Source organism: Rhipicephalus sanguineus, chromosome 6 (genome assembly GCF_013339695.2).
Source record: "Rhipicephalus sanguineus isolate Rsan-2018 chromosome 6, BIME_Rsan_1.4, whole genome shotgun sequence".
NCBI lineage: Eukaryota > Metazoa > Arthropoda > Arachnida > Ixodida > Ixodidae > Rhipicephalus > Rhipicephalus sanguineus.
Genome location: NC_051181.1, coordinates 170,722,177 through 170,749,242, shown reverse-complemented (window position 1 = coordinate 170,749,242; position 27,066 = coordinate 170,722,177). Strand labels below are relative to the sequence as shown.

General features: G+C 45.7%; 1 protein-coding gene across 1 annotated transcript in view; it reads right to left on the bottom strand.

Moving 5' to 3' along the window:
• LOC119397038 (cell division cycle 5-like protein) overlaps positions 1–27,066 on the bottom strand; it is a gene marked incomplete at its 5' end in the record, with an annotated part of 213,286 nt that overhangs the window by 35,122 nt on the left and 151,098 nt on the right. Inside the window, 1 exon segment of the mRNA XM_037664464.2 lies at positions 26,445–26,528. Coding sequence (XP_037520392.1) covers positions 26,445–26,528 — 84 coding nt within the window.

The window sequence follows — 27,066 nt, the reverse complement described above, 5'->3', positions numbered from 1 at the left end:
TCACATCGCTCACAACGAAGCGCTGTTGTGCATGTGTGTATACGCGCCGACAACCGCCTATCCACACTAGCGCGGCGACGGTGCTGCCACCTGTAGGCCGATCTCGCGGCGAATAGGGAACCAGCGCTGGAGTTTCCGCAGTGTGGGCAGCGCCGCCCTGGCAGTCAAAGCGGGCATACTCCAGCCGCTCCCGCGGACGAGAGTGGCGACTGGTTGAGGCAATGTGGGCGCGTATCGCCGAAAGAAAACAAAAGGATGCTGGCGGTACTGTTGCGCATTCAAGTGCCACAATACGTAGAAATGAGGGAGGACGTATCCTTCTATGATTTTCCTTCTAAAACACAAGAATAGGAACGGATGTGGCGTTGCATCCCGGCAGTCAGGCGAGCACAGTATGCTCTGCTCTTGCTCTCCTGTCTAGTGGCGTCGGGTTGGTTTCTAAACCGAATTGTGTGTGTCTGCTAGATTTATTCGATAGTGAGGGCCACCAGCGGAAACCGGGGCCAACGAGCAGAATTTAATCGGTGTTTTGTCGTAAATAAAACGTACATATTATGCAGCATGCGGCATATGAAATCATTTTTTCATTTGACCACCACCAAGCTCCTTCTGATGACACCGCGTGCAGTGAATATGATACGATAGGCAGATAGTCTACATTATTTGCAAGCAGTTAAGCAGAAGGAAAGCTGTCTGTCTACGAGATGCGTACGGGGGCACGTTCGTCGAAGCCGCTGAACTGTTCTGAGAAATACGCACGCGATGGATGCCTCCGTTGAACTTCACTTGTGCTACAGACAGAGTTGTTGTCACAAACAACGCAGTGGACTACTCGAAGCGTAGCAGAAGCGTAGCCAGAAATTTGTTTTTGGGGGAGTTCAACCATCCTTTCTGTATGTTTGTGCGTGCGTTTGTATGTGTGCCTGTATATATGCACAAGCAAAATCGAAAATTTTCGGTTGGGGGGGGGGGGTCGACCCCCCCCGCTACGCCCCTGAAGCGTAGCTTTCTGGAGAGTCAGCCGATGCGGTAAAGCTTCTTTGTGCATTGGCTGCCGCAGCGAGGTGACATCGCAATTTATGCCCGTCTAGAACAGGGTCAACTGTCCTGGATTTTTACTCGGCGTCTAATTCGCCTGACGAACTGTGTTAGCTTTTCGCTTGCCCGTGTCTGCTTAGAATAAACGTGTTTGATCAACATCGACAATTGCTGGCGTTTTACGTGCCAAACAAGGTATGACTATGAGGCACGCCGTAGTGTGGGAATCAGGATTAATTTCGACCGTTTGGGGTTCTTTAATGTGCACATAAATCTCAGTACGCGGGTGTTCTTTGTATTTCAACCCCATCGAAATGCGGCCACCGGGGCCAGGAATCTGTCCCGCGCCCTCGAGCATAACAGCGCAACACCATACATGCTATGCTAGCACGGTGGTTTGCTTGATCAACGTCCGCGTGCATGCATACCGCAGGCTGGGCATACATACCACAGCAGAAAAACGTTGACGCAGTTACCCCTTGCCTCCTACTTATTTTTTTACTGCAGTAGTGGGCAGCTGGTATCGACGAAGCGCGTACTTATCAATGGAGGCTTGTGAGCCTGCACTAGCTTGACACAAATCCCACGACGCAACCAGAAAATGGTGACGACGGAGTCGCCACCACGGCACAGCACTGTCTCTTCGACGCCGTATGCACAGACGTGGTCTGCTTTGCAAGGCTTCTCTCCGTTTTCCAGTGCTTTCCTCAGAAAGTAGCCTTCAGACAAAGTTATTCTTTTCTAATCCATAGAACAGTATTACTGGAGCAATGGCTGCTTGAGGTGTTTGCGCCAAAACGAAGCACGGGAACAGCGCACGCGAGTGCGGCTGGTCGTCTGAGCGCGAGCGGCATGGCCTCCGAGATTAGCCGGCAGCGTGAAGGCCATGCGAGCGGCTGAGTTATGTCGCGACTCCCCGCCAGGCGCCCTTTTTCGGTGCGCCACCTATCCAGCGCTGGTCTCCCATGGGAAAAGTGCGTACGCTGAGCGAGCCGGCTGTTCGCTCGCCTGCTGCTCATTGGCGCTGTGGTATCGGTGGGACCACGAAACGAAAAGAGCACGCCGCCGCTTTTTGACTTACGCCGTAAATACTGCACACATCCGGACGCATCTGCATTTATCTCTAGACATGAAGTGCGAAAGGATTAACACAGTGCAGTGTCAGTATTACCGAACGGATATCCATTGGATGTAGCAGTTAGGCAGCATACGTATTATCGCGTGCCGATATCATCAAGATGAATTAAATATGAGCTGGAACACCGAATTCATTCTAAAAGACAGGGTGTGCAAACACGGGCACAAGGAAGAAGTCAAGACACCGCAGACACCGACTAATAACTGCAAAGGTGCACAACGGCGCAAAAAGAAAAAACAAACGAAATCGTATCTGTGCATGCCCTTGCAATAGGCAAACCTATCAATCCGATATGCAAGGGGGTGTACATGACAGAACTGTTAAAGGACACATGACACCAAATTTGAAACCTCGAGAAGTTTGTGTTGTTTGACTTTCCTGTATACGGGGGCACATCTGACAGATTATTGGTGACGAACATTGCCTTTAAGATGTCTTAATTTGATTTTAAAATAAGCGTGAGTGCTCATTTGAGTTGGCTGCACCTTGCAACATCTTGGTATGACATAGATAGAGGCCCCACGTGACGTTCCACGAGTAAAGCAAGTATTGTGGACGTCACAGAAAGGTTTGCGGGGCGCACACAATACGACGACTGGCACCCGGCAAGGCCTGCTGTTCCGCACCCCTCTCGCTCTGTTGTCGGGCTGCTCTCCAGGTAGTTTTCGCGAGGGGCCACGTGCTTAACAGGTTTAACCCATACCGAGGCACCCACATACTTTCAAGCTCTACCACGCGCGGGGGCCCGATTTGAAAACCGCGCTTTCAATGTCACCACATCTTGAGTGCACGTGGTCTTTGACACTCCCCTGCATGGGGCGCTAGTTTCTTGTGGTTGTTAGGCGAGCGTTTTGAAGTGACGCTAAAATGGTCAAAATTAACTACGCTAGAATTAGTTATACGATACGCTAGAGCATTTACGATTTAACTTAGAGATTACCAGACACAAAGCTACAAATTAGAGTACAAAAGTCACCAACAAAAATTTTGCTGTCAGGGGTCCTTTAAGGCGTTTGATTTATTCTTATGCAAATTAATCAACGATTAACTCATGCATGCGCTATCACTGCTATCAATATGCGATGCCTCAATCACTGACCGCATTTCTTCATTCCTGTACCGCTACAAAAGTGCGCATGCATCCAACTTCGACGTGCACTTACATTCTCGGCAATGTAAAGAAAGATTAGGAGGTGAGCCTCCGGTTAGCGATCTCTTATGTTCCAATAATCTCTAACACAGCAGCCGGTCTGTCCCATGTGGAAGCGGCCACAGCTAGAAAGAACCTTATACACCACACCTGTATACGGCAATCAGTGAATTTGTTGATGTGTTTTACGAAACAAATGTCGGTCCGCATCCTGTCTATTACTCGCTCATTCTTTCTCTGCGCAGCGGCACGAATCTTAGCTAGACTGTGGGATACGCTATCAATGTAAGAAACACTTATACGACACGTTCCTTTTTCCTATTGAATTTCTACAACCATGCGCGAACTTAACAAAACCGACTTCTTTAAATGTTCAGCGACAGTGGCCACTGCATTGCGAGGATAACCTACATCTAAAAGATCTAGGTTAAAGATGTAGATGTCGGCCATCGAACCGAATTCATGTTTATTTAACAATTACTTGTAATGTAGTGATATCAGCGAGATGCATCGTATTGCCAGAGATAGTTTTTCGCTTGAGCTTTTATGAACACTCTTGCGCTTCCCGACCGCACTTAGTCGCTATGGCCTTCAAAGGGTAATTTCGTATTGGTCCCGAGTACAACTATACATATCCACAGTGTGGTCACATGTGAGGCAGGCAACATGCGAAAACACAACCAGCGTTTGTAAAATATAACATTTGCCGTAAATGTCAACTTTGCTGAGTGCATACTGTCTTGCGCAATCTTTAAATATTAGAGCCTGACCTTGTGCTCATCAACAGAGTTGCTGGGTGTTGATTTCGAATGGACACATGATTCACGAATTGCAATGACCGCTCGCGGAATTCGTCTAGGAAACCGAGTTCTACCTTTTTGTTTAATTTATGCCGTAGGGCATGCTGGCGCCAAAAAAAATATTAATAATGATGCTTCGGAACCGCTCAGGTGGTCCGACAGTGGCAACACTAGACAGATGGAAATAATAGAGAGGTCGTCGTAGTTAAACACGGAAGAAGTTCACGACTTATTTACGCAGTAATATGTTACACCTTGTCACATTCACTTGATCTGACAAGTTCTGGCACGCCGTAAGCAGAAAGCTAAAGCGTGAGGCCCGAGCGCTCGGTGCGGTGACTGCTGCGGTGTACGCACTTTTCCCATGAGTGCTTGCGCGCCTATTGGTGGCGCTCGTGTGCTTGAAAAAGATCTATTGATGAACTGCCGTGACATTTCCATGTGTGCCTTGCCAATGCTTCGAGCAAATGATTGTACATGTACCTAACCAGAAACTGTGGTATTGTTTTTGAGGACTATCGGTCACTGCTGTTTCTTTACATTTTTATCGCTTATTCACTTCATTGTGATTTTATCTGCGGATCTCTTTTGTTGCACTTCGTGCATGTTCTGGTTACGTTATCCTGATGTGATAATGACTGCTGGGATATTGTGTGCCAAAACCACGTTGTGATTATGAGGCATGCTGTGCTTGAGGTTCTACAGATTTTGACCTCTGGGGGTTGTTTAATGTGCACCCAAATATAAGTACACGGGTATCTGGCATTTCCCGTTCATTGAAATGCGACGCGCTCAAACATGAGCCTTTTGTGTCAGCAGCCTGGTACTGTAAGCACTGTACCGTCATGGTGGCTGGGATGTGATTATCTTGGTCGTGAATGTCAACATTATATGCTGCATCAGTGAGAACCACATTGCTTAGTGGAGACTTGAAATGTTAAAAATAAGGTTCCCTTTTCTTTTTGATCTTATGTCAATGGCCCTTGCTGCCTTGTTTCATTTCTGTCGCAATGGGACCTGAAATTGTGATACCACTTGTCACTTTTGTGTTTTATTTACTCATTTACTGAGTTATTCTACCCTGGCTTTCTTTGTTATCAATGTGGTCCTACTCTTGCGTGTATATATTTGGGTCATTCCACGCCAAACGTCCCAAACATTGCGCTCGACCCTCTCTAATTGTACTGTAAAAAATTGTGGACGTTCATATCAGTGCACTATTTGCCCTCGGAAAGTATTTCTTGGAAAAAAAATTTTTCTTGTCTGCTACAGTGATTTGAATTTTGCCGTAGTGGGTGAAACATAGGTTGTGAAAAAATACTCTAAAAAATACAATACTTTACGGAACGCCTTAAATATCGGCTGTTTACTTGAAAAGAAATGGTACTATCTTATTATCGCCCATTGACGACCACTACTTTGTCTCACGATGTGCTTTGTGGTGAAGCATTGCTGCAATTCTGCGCCCATTTTGATTATTTTTTTTAAATTCTACGAATATCGCAGACAAAATAGGACTATATCACATGGCTGGATAGTTGGCAGTAAGCATGTAAAAAATTACACCATCTCCCGCTAAAGGGGACCATGAGCCGATGCGAAGCCGGAGCACTTGCACGATCGCGTTCCGTTGGCGTTCGTTGGGCGTGCTACGACCTCGCGTCGTGGAACGCGAAGAGGGACGCTACGCGCGTCGTATCTTCCATCTAGCCTGGCCGTTAATTCTCACAGGGCGAGCGGGGAACGCGGTCGACAGGCGGGCGAGAGGGGGGCAGCGTAGGAGAGGAGAGAGAAGGGGAGGGGACGCGCATGCGCTCGAGCTCGTCGTGGCGTTGCGCAGGAGAGAATTTCGGCATGTCTAGCCTGCGTTTCAGAGTAAGAGTGGAAAGGGGGAGGGGAGAGGCGGTGGGAGGGGGAGGGGTAGAGGACAGGGGGAATGGTGAGGGGGAGTGGAGAGGAGGTGTGTGGGGAGGATATGCGCATGCGCAGTAAGGGTGGTCATGCCGCACACCACAACCACCACCACCACCACCACCACTGGATTGAGCTCCACCTTAAGATACTTCGCATCTAAAAAGTATTGAAGTCGGTGACTGAGTAGTTTCGAAGTGGAAGGGCCGCAAACATTGAAAAATGTGTGAAATGCCCCACGTTCAGGCACATGTAGAGTGGTGATGCGGTCCAAGTAAAAATGCACGCTTGGTCTCGTTGGGAAGAGTAGACAAAGGAAATTTATTTGTGAAAGTTTAATCGGAGTGTTTTTTGTTTTAGGCGAAAAACAAAAATTTATGTTTAGCGTTCGCGGCGTGCCAGGGCGCGGGCCCGTAAGTCCGCTTCACTGCGCCGCCACTGTTCCTTGGGGCAACGGAAGTATGCAGTGGAAGTAGTGGTCGTCAATGGGCGATAATAAGATAGTACCATTTCTTTTCAAGTAAACAGCCGATATTTAGGGCGTTCCGTAACGTATTGTATTTTTTAGAGTATTTTTTCACAACCTATGTTTCACCCACTACGGCAAAATTCAAATCACTGTAACAGACAAGAAAAATTTTTTTTCCAAGAAATACTTTCGGAGGGCAAATAAAGCACTGATATGAACGTCCACAATTTTTTACAGTACAATTGGAGAGGGTCGAGCGCAATGTTTGGGACGTTTGGCGTGGAATGACCCATTTGTTTATTAGAAATGGTTATTCTTCTGAGCAATACCAGCAACCATTGTGATAATTCTGATGCATCAGTGGAGCATCTCCTTATAAAATGCCCGAAATATGAAGAACAGCGTGTTTGACTTAGTGATCGACTCAAGAAACTTGACAAACGACCACTCTCAATTTGCAAGGCTTGGACCATGGCCAAATCCTAACAATCAAAGACGGGCTATGAGTGCTCTTTGGGGTTTTTTAATTGATACAGACTTAATGAACTGCTTACGATTGTCATGGTTCTTTACTTTCATAGCATTGTATTACTGAGAACACTTTCTAGTCATGTCATATGTCCTTGTATGGGAGACTGGCTGTGTGGACTAGTGATGGGCACATTACCAGTAAAATGTAACAGTGTTACAGTTACAGTTACCTAAGCGAAAAAAGTAACCCTGTTACAGTTACAGTTACAGAGTTTCCAAAAGTAACCTGTTGCAGTTACAGTTATTGTGAAAAAGTATCGTCATTACTTTTTCCTTACTGTATAAAATAAGTAATAGATCACAAAATAATCAAAACGTGCGAAGGCGTGCGGGTAGTCAAAATTGCACGTGGAAAAACCCTAGACGAAGGAAACTTATAAAAAGGGGGTCCAACACAAGCAACCCTTGTGTACGCCTCATTCTGTCGCATCAATAAACGTCCTTGAATACTAGAACTGGAAAACGTGGTTGATGCTCTGGTATGACGGCAGTATCCTACGACGTTTATTAACGATGCCCAGAAATGCATGCGAACAGAGAGTGCGTCACTAGTGAAGACGACGTCCCTTGCGTCTATTCGCTATGTTCAAGGTGTATTATACCCTGTTCGGAGAGCTCTGTGTCCGCTGGGCATACAAGCCATTTTTAAGCCCTGTTATACCTTGAGACATAGTGTTCGCGTGAAACCCAAAGATCATACACCTGCGGATGATCAGTGCCAATCAGATCAGGGTCATCTAAAAGTACAATGTGGGGATTGTGACGCGACTTACATAGAAACAGGCAGGAAAAATGGGATGTTGCTAAAGCAACCCATGCAACACGTTCTACGACGGGGCTTGCGGAACACTGCTGGACAACAGCACATAGTTTTGACCTAAACAAAGGGACTACGCTGGCTCTTGAATGAAGGTAGGGGTAAGAACACTCCTGGAATCATGGTTCATTCGCCGCGACGCGTGGGCTTGCAACAACCTGAGGATGCCACCTGCATAGGAGCCGAAACGTCTATGTCATATTGTTAATAATCGTTGTGTTGGAGTAAACTGTTTACAATCAGTTCGAAAGCGGTTTTAAAAAATTGCTTCGTTACTTCACGGTATTACTGGCTCTTAGGCATTTCGCGTGCTGCAGCTTTCTAGCCGCCTGTCAAAGAGGATTAGCTCGGAGCCACGGACGAAGGAGACTATAAACTAGGCGTCCTAATGCTCCACCGGTACACCAAGAACAGAGCTACACGCTCAAGTGACAAAAATAATCATATATTCAGAAAAAAAGCAAAAAAAAAAAACCAAAGGTACGTGAACTAGGCAAGCTGTTGAGTTGCAACACGACTGATTTACGATATGTAGTTTACAAGTCAACTGTTCCATTAAAAACTAGGGATAGGCGAATAGTAAATTTCAGATTCAAAGCGAATCCGAAGCGAATAGTGATTTGGTCAAATAATTTCAAATCGAATAGTTCGAATAGTACTCACCACATACAGTCGAACCCGTTTATAACGAACTCGAAAGTGTCGCGAAAAGTGGTCGTTATATCAGTAGTTCGTTGTATATGGACTCGCCCTTAAAAACGTGCGCTTTGCGGCCAAGCTGTTTTTTTTTCCTCTGTGCACTTTTATTAAAGTGCTAACAACCCCTTCGGTGACAAGCTAAGCCTTTTCGCGTCGTGAAGCGACGCCCGCTGCGTGCTCACGAGTGAATTAACCGCCTTTGCAATGAGCTGACACCTTCACCGAAGCGCGGTACCGCGACATGCAGCCGATCGTCCCTGGCTAGTTGCGTGCAGCGCGTCACCTACTCGGGTCGCGGAGTCACTGCCGGGCCGCTTGCTGCGCGTTTGAACGCGCGTTTGTACGTTCTTCGTGCTTGCTTCACTCCGGATCCTGCACGGATGCGGCGACTAGCCTCTTCGGTCAACGCGGCGAAAACAAGCATTTTCCAAGCAACGCGCACTACACTCTTAAAAAAAAGGTTGTAGTACTTACTAACTTCGGTTTACTAACTACTTGTCACATATGTTACTACCCTGTTAGTAAGTGCGGTTAGTAACAGGGAGGTTAGTAACCGTTACTACCCTCGCCGTTACAAACGCACTTGTAGCGGTTACTACCCTTCTCGTTGCTAGCTAGTAAAATAGGTAGTAACGGTTACTACCAAAAAAAATTAGTAACCGTGATCCTTTCGCATCACGAGTCTCTTGTTTTTATAACGGTCAAATTCGCGAGCATCAACATTGCAGTATATCATTAGGTAATTATGCACAGTATGTCATGAATCAGAACAGCACACATACACAATGACAAGGCTACACGGCACGTATAATTCATAAGCGGTTCCAGGAGTATATATAGCCCCATAGAGTTTCCTACAATACTTACTAGAGGGAACTCTGGCGCTAGTGTCTATGGGAGCTGCAATGCATCGCGCTTCAGCCAGCATGGGAATCATGGGTAGTACACGGATTTGTCTAAACTTCGTTCTTTCGGCTCCGTTTGGCTCCGCGTCGCCTGCATCCGCTTTGTCGCAAAACGAAGTTCAGCAAAAATCAGCAGTTTCACTTCACCACTTTAACTTCTTTAGGCTCACCGATTCAAATCTGGTCACGAAGTTCACAACGATCCATTCTTTTATCCGAAAGAAAGCCAAAACATAGCAATAAACAAAGCCACAAGTGCGTTCGAAGCCCACAAGCACGAAGACTAGGCAAATCCGTGTACTACCCATCATTCCCATGGTGGCTGAACGATCGCAGCGCCAGAGTTCCCTCTAGGTCATTTTAGGAAACTCTATGTATAGCCCTACCTCTGGGGTACGCAGCTGGTGCCGGTGAGCAGCTAGGCTTTAGGAGAAATAGTTTAAGTTACGCAACTATATTTATATAGCGTACAATTTTATTAGGTGCACGAGGTAACATAGCGTAGGACTTTTAATCAAGTATATTAACCCTTTGCGGTCCGTTGTCGGGCAGCGCCCGACAACGCAACACGGCCGTAGCGGTCCACTGTCGGGCCCCGCCCGACAAGGGTGTTCGTGGTTTAAATTTTGCTGTTTTCTCACCGCGAGTCGCGCGCATTTTTTGTATACATGAAGGGCCATCTCTTGAGGAATAAGTGAGCTTTGTTTGTTGAGGTTTTACTTTTTTGACACTAGGGTGCAGCACTATGATCAGCACGGGGCCTAGAGTGTACCCACTCGCGCGCGCGGTTCGCTGAGAAGCATGGCCACGTTTTCACCGCGTGCGTTTTACGGCGGTGCTTTTAGCGAAAGCGAGGATGACTTTAGTGAGGAAGAGAATTACGTGCCTCCACCAGACAGTGATGACAGTGATTCGACAGAAGTGAGTGACGAAGACGACGACGGCGGCGGTGGAAACCTGCAGTAATAACCCTGGCCTGCACACAGGGGAATGCTTTGAGCGGTATCATACGTTGCCCAAATATCACTAAAAGAGTTGCCTGCAGAATGCAGGAGCAAAAATAAATATCCTGTGCGTTTCTCTTCCACAGCTTGTGTTTTTATTCGCGGCGCCAGAAACTGGCGAAATAGTTTCGGACCGCTAGAGCCGGAAAGTGGGTAAAGGTTTTGGACCGCAAAGGGTTAAGACAATCAATATGTTATGTATATTTTGGGTAATATCACCTCAACATTGCCTAATATACAAGACCCAACACGGGGTACTCAGCTTACTAATATCGTCTCAATGATCTTGAATGGATCCCCGTGCTAGTGAATAGGTTGTAAAGAGCTCGTAATAATAACTTCTATGATTCGTTTAACAAGTTCATTTAACAGGTGCATCGCAAAAAGTTAGTAACGGTACGCAAGAGGTAGTAACCGTTGCAACTTTTAAGTGTCTGCTAACGTAGGTAGTAAAAAGGTAGCAAAACGTTAGTAATGGTCCAAGAAAGCTAGTAACAGCTGTTGTTACTATTTTCTCGTGGTTACAAGCTTTTCCCTAACTTTTTTTTAAGAGTGCACGACAGCATAAAATTTCGGGCGACATGCAATCAGACTCAAATATCAATTCCTCTAAAAATGTTGGCCGTACAAATTATATGTCTTCAAGCCATGATCAAAAAAAGTGAATACGAGAAGGGTTTGAGAAAATATATTAAAATATATTAAAAACTTTCACTCAGTGAGTGAATGCATGTTTTTGCAGCACTGTGAAGGGTTACAAGCAAAGTAGCTTTTTGTTACTAACTCGAGTTAGTAACTTGGCTGTTTGGGTAGTAACAACACGCCTGTTGCTTTCGAGTTTGTAAATGGTTAGTAACTGTCTCAGAGAGTTAGTAACAGTGGCTGTTACTAACATTTTCCTTCCAGTTACTACCTTTTTACGAACTTTTTTTTAAGAGTGTACGTCTCCGCGATGCTCTCGTGGCCCTGCACGACGATGCGCGGCGCACTTCAGTTGTCACCTAGTCAAACACGCAGTATACGCTCGCTGTCAGTGCACGGACGTTTCTCGGTGCCCGCGCCGCTCAACAACAGCGAGCTACTTTCGTTTCTACAAAGCGACGCGCACTTTAATGGTCTCGCACGACGCGGCGGCGGCAAACTTGCGAACGGCAGCATGGCTAAGCATGGCGCGCTCGTACCGCCGTCAATCCGCAGTGTACGGTGTACGCCACACGTTCAGCCGAGCAGATATCTACAGATGACTGTGATAAGGTTGTCGGCTATAGGCATAACGGCACGTTTATCGACGGCCACCACCTCGCCTTCGTTCTTTTCTGATGCTTATCCGCAAAGGCATCGCCGCAATCGCGCGGAAGTCGTAATCACCGATCGACCGGTCTCTGCCGTTACCAAAAAGACGGACGACTTTTTGCAGCACATTGTGGCGTCGACGAGTTTAGAGACGCAGTGAACCTTTTTCCGATGGAAAGTTATCGCGGTTATCACTTCTTGCACTTATGCCTTCTTGCGTTCCAAGGCATTGTTTGATTCATCGCAGGCTACAGAGAACGGCGTCAGGAAAGGTCACCGTGCGAAAGCTGACCGCAAGGCTTCATGCTGCCTACTATTTTTTTTTTTTCCTCATTGCCATTCTACCACTGAAGAAACGCCTGGAAAGTGAGCGACCTCGCTCGCAGCGTCCGAAATCTGCGTGCTGTGCTCGCCGATCTGGGTATCTTAGTCGCGAGTAAACGGGAGCGGGGCACGTGCGAGCGCGCGCCCCTGATCACGCTTTAGAAGGCATGCTTTAACTTTTTTTCGCTTCGTGTGCGCCATATTTTTACCGCGACCGCGTCTGAAGTGTTCGTTGTAAAAGTAGGAGGCATTGAAAAATGTTCGCTATATCTGGACGCAGCTTCAATGGTTAGCATACGAAAATCGTAAGTGCATCCAAATATGGTCGTTATAACCGATAGATCGTTATATGTGGGATCGTTATAAGTGGGTTCGACTGTATTATTTAAAAAAAAATGAGAATTTTCGTCATGACCCTTGCGCAATATTTTTAATTGGAACTAGGTATGAGTGAATGTCAGATTTTTGGTTTGAAATGAAGTGGAAGCAACCTTGTGTAGTATAAAAATTTGAATAGCAGTAGGGTGCGAGTTATAAGTGGTACAATACGTTACAATTTAAAAATTACTAGACTTAGCACATATAAGCCCATACAACAGGCTTTCAAACTTAAAAAAATATATACATTTAACCTTGAAGTGTGGCTTCACGGCAGTGCAGATTTCCCCTGGATGGGTGGCTTCACGGCGCAGCAACCACACGCTGCAGTGAAACCACCTTTACAGGGAGTTGTGTGTGGTCGAATATATACACATATTCGTTCATTTCGAATACTTCGAAATTTCGAATAATCTAAATTCGCATCGAAGCGAATTCGAATACTTTAATATTCGTTCGAATATTCAAAATGCCGGAATATTCGCCCGTCCCTATTAAAAACCAACAACCTCCGATCTCGGCCTTCTGCAGGGAAGATAATCCTCATAACGATCTCCTCTCCTAAACTGCGAGGGGAGCCCTGTTGTGGAAAGGTGAAAGGTGTATGCAGGATATGGCAAAGAAGGAAGTTCGAAAAAGTGGAAAGCGTTTAACGTCGGCCTTTAACGAGTGTTGCAGCTGGATAATTTTTTGTAAAAACGTAAGTAACTGTAACGGCATTTCCCATTAAAGTTACCATGTAAAAATGTAACAGTGTTACAGTTACAAGTTACTGAAAAAAGTAACTAGTTACTAGTGTTACTAGTAACTTGTGACTGCCCAGGACTGGTGTGCACTGCATCCGAGGTGTTATGTGACACAACCTGCCCTTGGACTCTGCAAGTGCTTAGTTGTACGACGCATGTTGCATATGTGCATAGTTCAGCTGATTGTTTTTCTTCTTCTATTTTTTGTTCATTTCCATTTTTCTTGTTATGGCCTTTTTCTTCTTTTTGGGGAGATAGCCAGCTCTAATGTAGCCTACCTTCTCATGTTATTTTTTTTTTCTATTTAAATAAAAAAAGTTTGAGCTCGAGTGAGTCTGGTCGAGAAAAAGTTTAGGTAGTCCGAATGAGGGAAATTTGGCGTCTGATACACAGTGAGCTCTCGGAGCAAAATATTTTTCTTGAATAAGTGAGCTCAGGTTCTTTTTTTTTTTTTGCCGACCTAAGGTCACAAGTGCGAAATCTCAGTTCCCATGGATTTCCAGCTGAACGTTGTTATGGTTATGTTCTGTGTCATGACTCACACGACTAAAATGTCATGTTGACATCGAGTGCCAGCAAAAGGTTGTAATGGTTATCATGTTCTATGTCAAAAGTGCATTAATGTTATGAGTGTCAGCAAAAGGTTGTGATGGTTATCACTTTCTGTGCCATAAGTGCAAAACAATATGTTGACACAGAGTTCCCAAAAATATTGTATTCCCCACTGCGGAAAAGCTTTCTTATTTGCGCTTGAAAGCCTATGTGGAAATGCTTTTGTTGTCAGACATAATGATTAATTTGAAAAAATGTAAAATGATTTGTGAATTAGACAAGACTGATTTGTTAACAAAGCATCTGGAAAATCCTAATTTAGAGCAACAAGAACTTTTGGTCTTTTTGTTCGCAATGTGCCTCCTTGTACTGTAAAATAAAATTACTTGCCTTTTGCTTTCGTGCTCTTTCAAATCACGCCTGGATGCAATGCAATAAAAGATATGAATGGTTTTTATGCTTTATTTTTTCCGGCCAGTGAGAATCGGTATTATGGAAAATACCTGTTACATACTGCATGTACAGATAGAAAAACATCGGTGGCCGTTACGCTCTGTGAAGATGTGTGACCAGCGAAGCTTGATAAAAAATTGGCCGCGTATCTGCGTGCTTCGCTGCAAATGTCGTGTAAAGACGATAGAAGAGGCGCTGTGTGAGATATGGACGCCATCTGGCAATACGTCGGGAAACATGAGTGCTGTGTTGCGTGCTGGTAGTCCCGGCGCAGCAGCAGGCGAAGACCGGCGGTGACCAACGCGACCGGCGGGGACGCCAGCCAGCCCGAAAACGCGGTTTGGCGCGAAGTGCTGAAGCAGAGAAACGTCCGCACTCAACGAGTACTCTCCACACACTCTTTTATTTACACGTCGCCTGGGTAAAACAGGAACGCCAGAGCGGCGCCCACAACCGGCAGCCTGAAGGCCGCCCACAACGCTGCTTTTTCATTTTTTAAATATTTTTTTTCACCTTCTTGGCCTTCTCAAAACTAAAGTTTTTCAACACCAACCCATGGCATTCGTACAGTGCAACAGAACCGAAACCGAAACACAACAATGAGCTCGTGCGAAGGGCACGGAGGAAGGCAAATTTCAGCGCAGTCGCATTTTCAGCTTTGTTGAAACAGCGCTCACTAGACGACGACGAAGTAAAAGAAGGCACACGACAGGCAGCGCCTGTCCTGTGCCTTCTTTTACTTCGTCGTCGTCTAGTGAGCGCTGTTTCAACAAAGATGAACGCATACCAACTCGCTCAAGCTTCCATTCTTATGCATTTTCAGCGCAGCTTAAGAAACTAGGGTCCTTAAAATTACGTATGTATGCATTTTCTATTAAAGGAACACGCCACCTAATACTTACCTAGTGATGTTGCACCTCAGATATGCATGATATTTACTTTTTGATCGACAACGTTCACAAGTATGAACAGCCGTACCAGTTCAAGACGGCTGGCCCTTGGGCAAGTGGTTCAACTTTGGCCGAGTGGCTGAATCGAGGGACGTGCCGACAAACAGAAAGACAGACAGAAAGACAGACAGACCAAAATTTCTGCGTTTAAGTTCCCCAAGAAAGACTATCGTATTTAATAATCTGCGTCAGTCGCTTTTTAATTAAGCATGAGCTCTCTTTAAAGGGACCGACAACTGATTTTTCTCGGCCCATTTTTTATGGCGTGACAGAAAGCTCACCCTTTGCAGTGTTTGTAGCTGCAGTAGTTAATTCCAAAAACACGTAGTTATTTAACAAGCAGCATTTTTCGATCTGAAAGGCTCTAAACACCGATGCACCTTTCCTCCAGCAACGCTGAGAATTGATAGCGATGCCGCCAGCCCTTCTTGCGATTTTTCAAAGCTATCATCGTTCTGTTTTCGCAGGAGTTTCTGTAACTATACTTAACCACCTTTATTTATAGCTTTCGAACTATTTTTTAAAATAACAAGCTGTTACAATGAGATGCTATGGCAATATACACCTTCCTGGTATTTGTACCGCATTGTGTGCGCATGCGTCCAAGGTTGCCTGCGCCTGTGTCATGGGTGGCTTGTCCCAGTGTCGTTACTCTCTCGGTGCACAAGCCATGTCATCGAAAATGTCACTACGCATATGCATGGCCGCGCCGAGTAGCAGCGCATGTCAATTCTAAGACGAAGTGTAGGTAGCAAAACTATGTCACTCCAAAATCTTAGCGACCTGGAAACTGCATGCACGGTTGCATGAGCACGCTGAAAAGTTGCTCAAGACGTGCTGACGAGCATGCTATGATTACGCCACGCGAAGGCAGCGCCACTTTAGTGCATACTACTAACGGCCTATATGTACAGTTTTATGGAGTAATGCCTTTTAATATAAAGAAACGAACAATATTTCAATACTAAAAAAAAAAAATCGTCGACCACGTACAGCAATCAACGGTCACGTGGCCGGGCTCATCGGGTCGGTCATTTTTTTGCTGCCAGAGGCGCCACAGGTCATTTTTCGCGACTTTCAATTAAGAAATAAAAATATAAATCCACCTCTCAAGAAAAAAAAAAACAGGGTTGGTTTGAGTCAATGCGACGGACAATCTTTCCATCAGTGGAGTCATCTCATTTCATGTTCTGGGCAGTTGTCAGTCCCTTTAAATCTAAACGTAATTCAGCGTCATCATGGTACTTGCATTTCGTATTTATTCGAATGCAATGCGAGCTTTTTCTAAAAACTTTTGCTACTAAAGTCGCCCCTCGCGTTACAATCGTGATCGCGTTACAATCGAGCAAACACCGTATTCAAGCTGCGGTGTGCGCTTGGCGGCGTTCATCATACAGTAAAAGCTCGTTAATTCGACTCTCGTTAATTCGGAAAATCGGATAATTCGGACACGTCATCTGGTCCCTGTAAATATATGCATCACTCTATGAGACTGGGCGCTCATTATTTCGGACAGATTTGACCGCAAATCGGATAATTCGGCGACTTTCGGGCCGCTGGCGAGGCTCGAAAACGAAAAAAGAACCATTTGGAACAAAAGTGAAGCTCAAACGCAGCATCGCCATGGACATCAATTATCGGCTTGGCTTGACTTGAGACTGGTTGAACGCCTTTTCTTCACGCGTGATAGCGTGTGGGGCGTGTGGGTTTGGCGCGGTGTCATTTTTGTTGCTTTGTTCCCGTTGGTGTGCTGCATCGTTGAACGCCGTTTTATCGAGGAACGATTCAGTACGGCTCCTTTAGCTTGATTGTTGCTGGCGCTTTTGTGCTGACCTCTCGTGTGAACGTACTCTCCGCCGATAGCAACGCCGGCGAAGCGGCCCAAGTACGAGGCCAAGGACTTCACCACCAAAGTAGAAATTTTGCGTGCCCTGAAAAATGGGCTCTCCTGGCAAGAAGTAGCTCCTGTGCCATGACGTCGGCAAACAATACGACGTGAGTCTCCTGAGCGCAGTTAGCATTCTTCGCGTATGTGTGGCAGAGCACGCCATTGCCAACTGTTTCAGGCACAGTGGCTTTGTTGTACCCGACTCCAGTGATGCCGCAGTGGCCGAAGTGTCGCCGAACGACGGTGCCGATGACGGGCAGGATTTCGGAAGTGTTATGCCTGATGCAGTGACACTCGACGATTATATCGGCATTGATGGCGTTGCCACTGCCGGCTGTCTGACTGATGAGTAAATCGTCAAGGAAGTGATGCATGGCGACGAATCCGAGAACGAAGAGCCTGAAGAGCAGCAGCCACACTATGAGCCACACAGGCCCCCCTCGTACAGTGAAGGAAGCCGCGGAGGCCCTCGTCGTCCTTAAAAGAATTTTGTTTTGGCACTGCAGACAGCATGCGAGCTGCTGAGCACCTTGAAGGGCTCAGAAAAATTGTGTCTGCGCGAATTTCTGCTCGAAAACAGAGACGCATCCGCGATTACCATGTAAAGTAAAGGTATGCTGAAAAAACTCTTGCATTTATTGTGTTTATTTCGACCATTCGATAATTCGGACATTCGGTTAATTCGGACATTTTTTCCGGTCCCTAGAAATCTGAATTAACGAGCTTTTACTGTATTGCCATGTGTCTTGTTTTGTTGTCTTCGGGCTTCACCCGCAAAGACTGCTTGGAATGCTCCGCGGAGACCGCGATGCGATGTTCCAGAAGCGTCACGATTGTTTTACATCTTTCCGTTAAGATTGTGCGCGGTACGCGAATAGTCTAGAGATTACGTGGCCACCAGCGATAACGCTGGAACATTCGAAAGAACGTGTATAAAAGCCGACACGCTTTACCACTTGTCAAAATTATTGACGGACGACGCTCTGACTGACTCATTTCCCGCCCACAAGTTCGGCCAAATAAAGAGTTTCATCTTCGACACGCCCACTGCTGCCTTCGTCAATGTAAGAAACCAGTGACAATATACAGTACAGTAGGTAGATGCATCTACGCACACTGATCACAATTCCACTATGTTTCCATTCTGCATGTGTACATGGTGCTAAATGCTCTAGCGATGCGAGCAAGCGAAACCGAAACTGGAACTGAAATTGGCTGCAAGATGCCGAACTACTTGCGTAGTAGCACAAATGTGCGGATGCCCCGCCTCCGCAGCCTTTGCTCCAATGCCAAGATAATTGTCGCCGAGTATAGTAGCAACCAGATCAGTTTTCAGAATGTCCAGTTTTGCTGTTTAAGGCCTTGCACGGCTTAGTGCAAGATTCGCCAGTTTTTTCCCCTGCTGTTATGTCCGAAGCTGAAAAATATCGTGATAAACGCATGGTTTGTGCTGATTATGACATCTGCGGACACACAAGAATACCACAATCTAAAAGTCCTACATTATTAAGGCAAAGGAGTTGGACACACTTCTGTTAACAGCTGGCCGAAGCCAGCATTCTGGCACAAGAAGGGGAACAACTACAGCTGTCCGACCATCGTGAGCATGTGCGACAGCTTTCTTTAGACGTCATAGGCTTGCTTTTGTGTAATACCTCGCTAATAAAGTCGACATAACTATTTTTAGGCCATCAAGAGAGAGAAGGCAACACATGAGTGCACTATTGGAGGCGCTCCCGGAAAAATTCCTGGCAAAGTTTTCGTTGCATAATGTGACCCTTGTTGGCACTTAACAGCCTTTACCATTGACAGTGATGCATATCTTATCTTATTCGTCCTCTGAGCATAGTTTTCATGCACAAGCGGTGCTCGTCCGCAGCCTCGAGGTTTGTCAAGCAGCTGATCGCACCACGAAGCTTTTCAACATAATGTCAACACAAATATTAAGAAAAATAGAAAAAGTAAATAAAACCCCAAAAATTATTTTAAAAGAGAGTGCAAATACAAAAGTTAATATGTACCGTGTTTTAATATCTGTGCTTTCAATTGTTGGCAGCAATAAATTCCAGAAATACAGGTATTTCGTGCAGTTTGCCATGTTTGTGATTTTTTTTCCTCAAAAGTGCTTCATCAGGTAAAGAAAATGATAGACTCGTAAGATTGTATTTTACTTGTTCTTTTATGGCAATGAATATTGTTATCAAGAAAAGCACAGTTTTTTCCCTAGGTGTGCTAAAAGTTCAGAAATCACGAAATTGGCCGAAAGGTGTTTTTGTGGCTGAAATTTATGCAGTAGACTCTCAGTGAATGGAAATCTCTTAAACACAACTGCTGCTTAAATGAAACAAGTGCATGTGACAAGATTGGTTTAGAACCTGTATTCGGCACCCCTCTTCAACTCTCAGTAAATGGAACTCCTATTAAATGAAACATGTTTTCCTGGTCCTTGCAGGTTCGTTCTACTGTATATATTTCTGTTGGGCTATTGAAATTCTTTTCCATGAAACAAACACGGAAACCATTGTTTTGGGTCTAATTCCTAGGCCTACAGTAAATTTCGTAAAAAAACTGGGAATGGTGACAGGGTGTTCGATCTCATCTGGACACACCCTTATCACTGCTGTACACCATGAGCTGTTATTTCTAAATTAGTAGAAGATCATGTAGGAAAGAAGTGTTAATTTTAAGGGCTCGTTTTTCTTTGTTATAAACAATATTAATCAGCACTAACAGACAATAATGCCAAGGAAGTACAGGGGATGTTATTAGTAGTAAATGTAAGGTAAATGTGAAGAAAGAAAAGTGGACAAAAAATCCGGCAGATCCCACGGATTGTGGGAATCGATGTAATGCGAAGCAGCCAGCAAAGAGCTGCATACATCGCCTTGTTTGTCTTTGAGTCAAAAGAAATCATTCATGCCATGGCATCTAGTTCACCATATATCGCATGTTTGCCATGCACGCATGCATGCACAATCTGGTATATACCATGCCAATGAAACGTGTATTCTGGTATATACAATGCATGACCTGTAATTTATGTTCATCACACACTCGTGTCATGCAATACCAATTTTGGTATATATCCAGTTAACAAAACGGCCGGAAGCGCACCATGACAGTGCCATGTAAATCACACCGTACATGACATGAATAACATGATTCACATGTTAACAACTGTCATTTATGTTCGTCATACAGTGACGTCGCGCAGTACCAATTTTGGTATAGATCAAACGAGCGAAATGGCCGCGAGTGCACCATGAGTATGGCATGTAAATCATCCCATACATGACATGGATATCATGGTTTTTATGTTACCACCTGTCACTTATGTTCGTCATACAGTCACATCACACAATACTAACTTTGGTGTATGTCAAGCTAGCGAAATGGCCGCGAATGCATCATGAGCGTGGCATGTATATCATGTCGTACATGACTTGCATGTTACCATTTTCTTGTTACCACCTCTCATTTACGTTCGTCATACAGTTGCGTCATGCAATACCAGTTTTGGTGCATATCAAGCTAGCGAAACGGCCACGAATGCGCCATGAGCAAGACATGTAAATCATATCGTACATGTCACGCATGTCATTATTTTCATGTTACCACCTCTCATTTATATTGGTCATACAGTCGCGTCGCACAATACCAGTTTTGGTGTACATCAACCTAGTGAAACGGCCACGAGTGCCCCATAAGCATGGCATGTAAATCATGTCGTAGATGTCATGACTTTCATGTCACCACCTCTAATTTACGTTCGTCATACAGTCACATCGCGCAATACCAATTTTAGTGCATATCAATCTAGCGAAACGGCCACGAGTGCATCATGAGCGTGGCGTGTAAATCATGACATCTATGTCATGGTTTTCATGTTACCAACTGTTATTCATATTCTTCGTGCAGTCACATCGCGCAATACCAATTTTGGTGTTTATCAATCCAGCGAAACGGCCGCGAGCGCACCATGAGCGTGGGATGTAAATCATGTCGTACATGACTTGCATGTCATGATTTTCATGCTGCCGCCTCTCATTTACGTTCGTCATACTGTCGTGTTGCGCAATACCAATTTTGGTGCACATCAAGCAAGCGAAACAGCCGCGAATGCACCTTGAGCGTGGCATGTAAATCATGACATACATGACATGTATGTCATGGTTTTCATGTTACCACCTGTTATTCATGTTCTTTATACAGTCACATCGCACAACACCAATTTTGGTGGATATCAATTTATCGAAACGGCCGCGAGTGCGCCATGAGCGTGGCATGTAAACCATGCCGTACATGATATGCATGTCATGATTTTCATGTTACCACGTGTCTGTTATGTTCATCATACAGAAATGTCTTGTCATACTAGTTTTCGTATATGTCCATTCATTTAAACGGCTGCGAGCGCCCCGAGACCATGTCATGTAAATCATGCTGCACATGACATGCGTGTCCTGATTTGCACGTTAGGACCTGTCGTTACGTTTGTCATGAACTCTTTTCACGCCTTACCAATTTTGGTATATATGAAATTAACGGAAAGGCCGCAATAGCCCCAAGGCCGTGGAATGTAAATCATGCTGCTCATGACATGCATGTCATGATTTTCATGTTATGACCTGTCATTTATGTTTGTAATAAGGTCATGTTACGCCACACCAATTTTGGTATACATCCGATTAACGAAACGGCCAGGAGAGCACAGTGTCGTAGGCGGACGGACGGACGGAGACCGGCCGACCCGACCGACCGACGGATGGACGGACGGACGGACGGATAGATAGATACGCTCAAAGTCACAGAAGTTCGCTAAGAAATGCTTCGCATTTAAAAGATAACTTGCCACAGGCAGGGACCGGACCTGCGCCCTTCGAATAACGCATTCAACGCTCTACCAACTGAGCTACTGTGGCGGCCATCCCCCAGTCCACTTTATACGATTAGATGTACATTAAACATGAAAGCGTCAGTCAGCGCTGCCAGTAGCCATGACGGCGAGTGTGGAACACTCTTTTTCTGCCTGTTGGCGTCACGTAGCACGTGAACTTATTACGGGCTGGCAGCTGACCAATAATAACATCCCCTATATGTTGGCGTCGCGTAGCACGTGAACCTATTACGAGCTGGCAGCTGCCTACTAATAACATCCTCTGTACTTCCTTGGCATTATTGTCTGTTAGTGCTCATTGTGTGTGTCACTCCCTGTCCCATCCACGTCAATTCAGTACTGCGCTTAACGTTATACATTGTCTGTTAGTGCTCATTAATATTGTGCATAACAAAGAAAAACGAGCCCTTAAAATTAACACTTCTTTCCTTCATTCATAGCGAGGGTCTCGTTCTGGCAGACTTGATGCTTTCAGGTGGTATGCGAGGGATTATTGGTCAGCTGCCAGCTCGTAATAAGTTCACGTGCTACGTGACGCCAACAGGCAGAAAAAGAGTGTTCCACACTCGCCGTCATGGCTACTGGCGGCGCTGACTGACACTCCCACGTTTAAAGGGGAACTCCGGGGGTTTTTCGATATTCACCGATTTCAATTAAACTTTCAGCATACGTTCTCTTCGGTACCGTGATGATATGTGCCAAATTATACAACCGTAAGTCATTTAGTTTTTTCCAAAACGAATTTTAAAATTGGTAGCCAACTCCGGAATCACGCCTGTTAACGCGGGCCACCCTGTGTATGTGACGTAACGTGTCTACTTTTTTCTGACCCCGCCTCGCCCAGAAGACGGTTGCAGCGCGCGCTTTCTGCTACGAGGCGGCGACGACGCGAGCAAAGTTGTTCGGCTTTGTTAGCTGCATTGCGTGTTAGTCGTCGTTGACATCTGGTCTTACAGTAAGCACGCACAATATTGAGCAACGAGGAGATCGATGCGAGGCACGTGAGCTACTTCACGCGCCTGTGGGTCGAAATCAAAAGACGATGCTCCCGCGCTCATATACAGTAGAACCCCGCTGATACGTTTTTGAAGGGACCGTAGGAAATAAACGTAAGAGACGGGAAACGTAAGAGCTGAAAAACAGGAAAAACGGCGAAATATTTAGTGGTACAGAATTTTATTTCAATTCTTACGAGCAGCACGAAAATTGGCGCGCTCAGCCGCGATCTAGTCGATGGATAGAAACGCGGAGCTTAGGACGGCCTCATCCACAGAAATGTAATCAACGTATGTGATTTTTTTAACACCAACAGCTGTAGGCATGAAAGAACTAAGCACACGCAATCACGACCGGCGCGGCGAGTCCGACCGCGAACCGCACGCACGACCGTGCGAGCTCCAACCAGCTCGAACTCCTCCCGCTCTCCGACAAATAACGATGATGATGAGTCTACGCCAATGCGATGGCAGAAGTGAATGCCAATCTCGAAGGCCTTGCTTTCGCATGCAATTACGTCATACACGCCATGTTTGTGCAATACAGATCTCAAAGGCTATGCTTTTGTCAATAGTAAATGCCAATCTCGAAGGCCTTGCTTTCGCGAGCAGTTACGTCATAGACGCCATCTTTGCAATCTGAATCTCGAAGGCCATGCTTTTGTTTGCATCAATTGAAAGATTCTGTTGCTTGCGCCTCTCATGCGGCTAATATTACGGTCAAACGAGGCCAAGCTGCGTGAAAATGCACCATGGCGGCTCTCTTTGGTAGTCACTCGGTCGGCTCCGAGCGCACTTCGCGACGTATCATACGGGAACGGTCCGACAGTTACGACGTAACAGCGGGGCTCCCAATACATTGTATCCTATGGGAGCTATGCCGGGACCGGCGGAAAACGACGTAACAGCCGGGAAAACGCAGCAGTGAGGAACGTAACAGCGGGGTTCTACTGTAGTAGCTGCAATCATCGTTCAACTCGTCACTGATAAGTTGAGACGGGTTGCCACAGCTTGATTCAGCGTCGTCTGACATCGCCAGGTTGCTTTTCGCGTGATAGATGAAGCGCGTGTGCTATGTTTACAACCTGGCCAGCCGTGGCGGCATGTAGCGTCCTTCATGACGTCATCGCATACCCAACATGGCGCAGCCCAGCTCCCTGTTTCGGTTTCGACTCATCGTTTATTGCTTATTTAAAATTATTGACGAGTCTCTCAGCAAAATGAACCATCCTTGCTTTTACAGGACTGTTAATACTATTTGAAAACAGCATTATCTCAATGTTGTCGAAAATGCACCGGAGTTCCCCTTTAATGTACATCTATACCCTATAAAGTGGACGGGGGGATGGCCGCCGTGGTAGCTCAGTTGGTAGAGCATCGAACGCGTTATTCGAAGGTCGCAGGTTCGGTCCCTGCCCGCGGCAAGTTATCTTTTCATCCACTGTTCTTTCGTCACATTTACCTTACGTTTACTACAGTCGATCCCGGGTACATCGAACTCGGATATATCGAATTATTGGCTATACCGAACAGTTGAGAAATCCACTTGAATTTCCCATACAAAAGTATGGGGTTGGTGTGCACGTATATCGAACTCCCGCACAGCGAAACATCCGCTATATCGAACACTGCCCCACGCCGAAGCCCAGAAAGTGCATTTTTCCTAACAACTATTGATCATTTTTCGGCCGCGTTCTTATAAGTTCCAATCCCTCGTCGCGCGCAGGTGACGAAATTGCGTTGCTCTAGTTCGTCGCGCAGCGCTTGTCAGTTCACCGGTATATTTGACGCGCGGTCCGCAGGTTTTAACGCATGGGCTAATGTTTTTCAAAGAGGCTGATTGCCGAGGGCACCAAAATGAGAATTTGAAGCGACTTCGCAGTCTTGTTGTAATGTTTGCATTCCCTTCCTTGTCTCTTCGCCCACGATGGCATGCGGGCCCGCAAAGCATGGCCTTCGAGATCCGCAACCTCGTGACGTATTTTTAGTGTTTTCGGTTTTAAAACGCCGCTCTCAGAGGCAACGCTTTTTTTCGCATTTCTCGCCAAAGTAGCGGCTGCCTTCTGCAAAGCCAGAAGTGCCATTGGCATCGCCAACGTGTCGACGGTGGAGAAATGTTTCTTCGTGCAGCGGTGCAGCGTTGTATCTTGCAGAATGTGTACTGTTTGTACTTTGCGCTTTGTTTTTGATAAATCGTCATTCAGGAGTCGAACTAAACATTGACCCGCTCATAGCGATAAAAATGATGACCGGTGCTTGAAACGACGTCAAGTAAAGCACCGTCGTGCACTGTTTCCTTACGGGCCTTGGTGCCAGGTGACGACTTCGGGCGCGTCATGACCTCCGACTACGGCGTACGGTGCGTCAGTGACTTTTGCGACTCATCGTCTCCGGGCTCCGTATCGGACGGGAGCACAGCGAGTGACTTCATCGGTGCAGATAACGACGTAGCTGTTTCTGGCTGCATCGATGCCGAGATCATAGCTTACGTTGCCGGTGCTGCGGAAATAGACCCGTGCGTTTTGAAGATGCCAGCCACCGCTGCCACCGCTAAACCCTTTACCGCACTACAGAGCTCGCATCAGCGTTCAGCGTCGATCACCGCTGTTGTGGCGGAAGGTGCTGAATTTACTTGTTTGGAAAGCTTATATAATATTGACGATGACTTGATGAATTCACGGCGCGCAAGAAGCAAGACAAGTTGACGGACTTTTTTCATGCGAAATAAAGTGCGCTAACTTGCAAAAGAAGTTCTCGCCTTGTTATTTAGCATATGTGAGCGAATCGTCATATTCGTGCTTTATACGATTTTAGAAAACTGTGTCGAGGCCTGCAGTGCTTTAATTAAAGCCTTAAATACACATATTTCGTATTTCGAATTATCGATATATCGAACTATTTCGCGATCCCCCTCGAGTTCAATATATCCGGGATCGACTGTACTAATAACATCCCCTATACTTCCTTGCCATTATTGTCTGTTAGTGCTCATTAATAGAAGATCACATAGTAGCACAAGACCGTTTTTTCCCTCACCTCATCCCAGCTGCACCAACAGGGCCTTCCCGACGCGTGAATATCCCTCAGCCATATCTCGGATGCGAGCGCCACAGTGCAGAGGGGCCACACCCACCTCTGAAATTACTCTCTCTCCTGAAGGAAAATCTGCTGGCCCGCAGTCTTGGAGGCCATGGGCCCACTAAGCCTGAACCTACATGCGGTCGGTACAGTTTTCAGTCACAAAGCTACCAGAATAAGCACAAACAGCCTTTATCACCTTCACTCAAACTTCATTTCATTCAAACTCGGCAGGCCCTCCCATGAAATTAGAATTAAGGAGCTGCACAGCGACCTTTGTTGAAGACAAACTATCTGTGTGGCACTAAAGCAATGCCGTTGTTCTTTCTATGCACCATATTTTCCTGCAAAAACCTGCACAAAAGTCAATGAAAAAAAAAAGAAAAAATCACTGCTGTGACGTGCAAACGCAGTCACAAGTGGCACACCTGGTAGCCTCCCAGCAGAACTCGAAGCTTCTTCTCAACTTTGGCTGCTTTCTTGGCTTCTCTTGTCATGTGACCTCGGTTTTGCTACAAGAGAGGCAAGAACAAATATTTATTCACACTATCGGCCCCATCAGAAATCTGCACAGGAAGGGTATGCAGATTACTTACCATTAACAATTAGCACAAATTACATTATGCATAATGAGTAGGCAATTAACATGAAGAAACATGGTAGGCAGTAATAAGGTAATAAACTTGGGAACAGGAAAGCGGTGACAAACTACAAGACACGTTTCAGATATCAATGAGAACTGAATGAGTTTCAGATATCTGTAATTTCTAGCATTTTGTATGAATACAATGTAGTGAAATAAAATGGCACAGAAATCGATAGCAACACAGGTGGGCCATAACTGGAAAGCAAAAAAGAACATGCGACAACAAAGAACTAAGGCCAAGCGCCCTTTCTTGTCCTTTCTTATCACGTGTTCTTTTTTGCGCTTATGGTTTCTGCAGAACGATGAACAACCAACACGCCCAAATGTTCTCCCTTCTGAATTGGAAAGCATCAGCTAATTTGTTCTTGATTATTATTAACTAATCTGATCTGTCCTCATCGAAC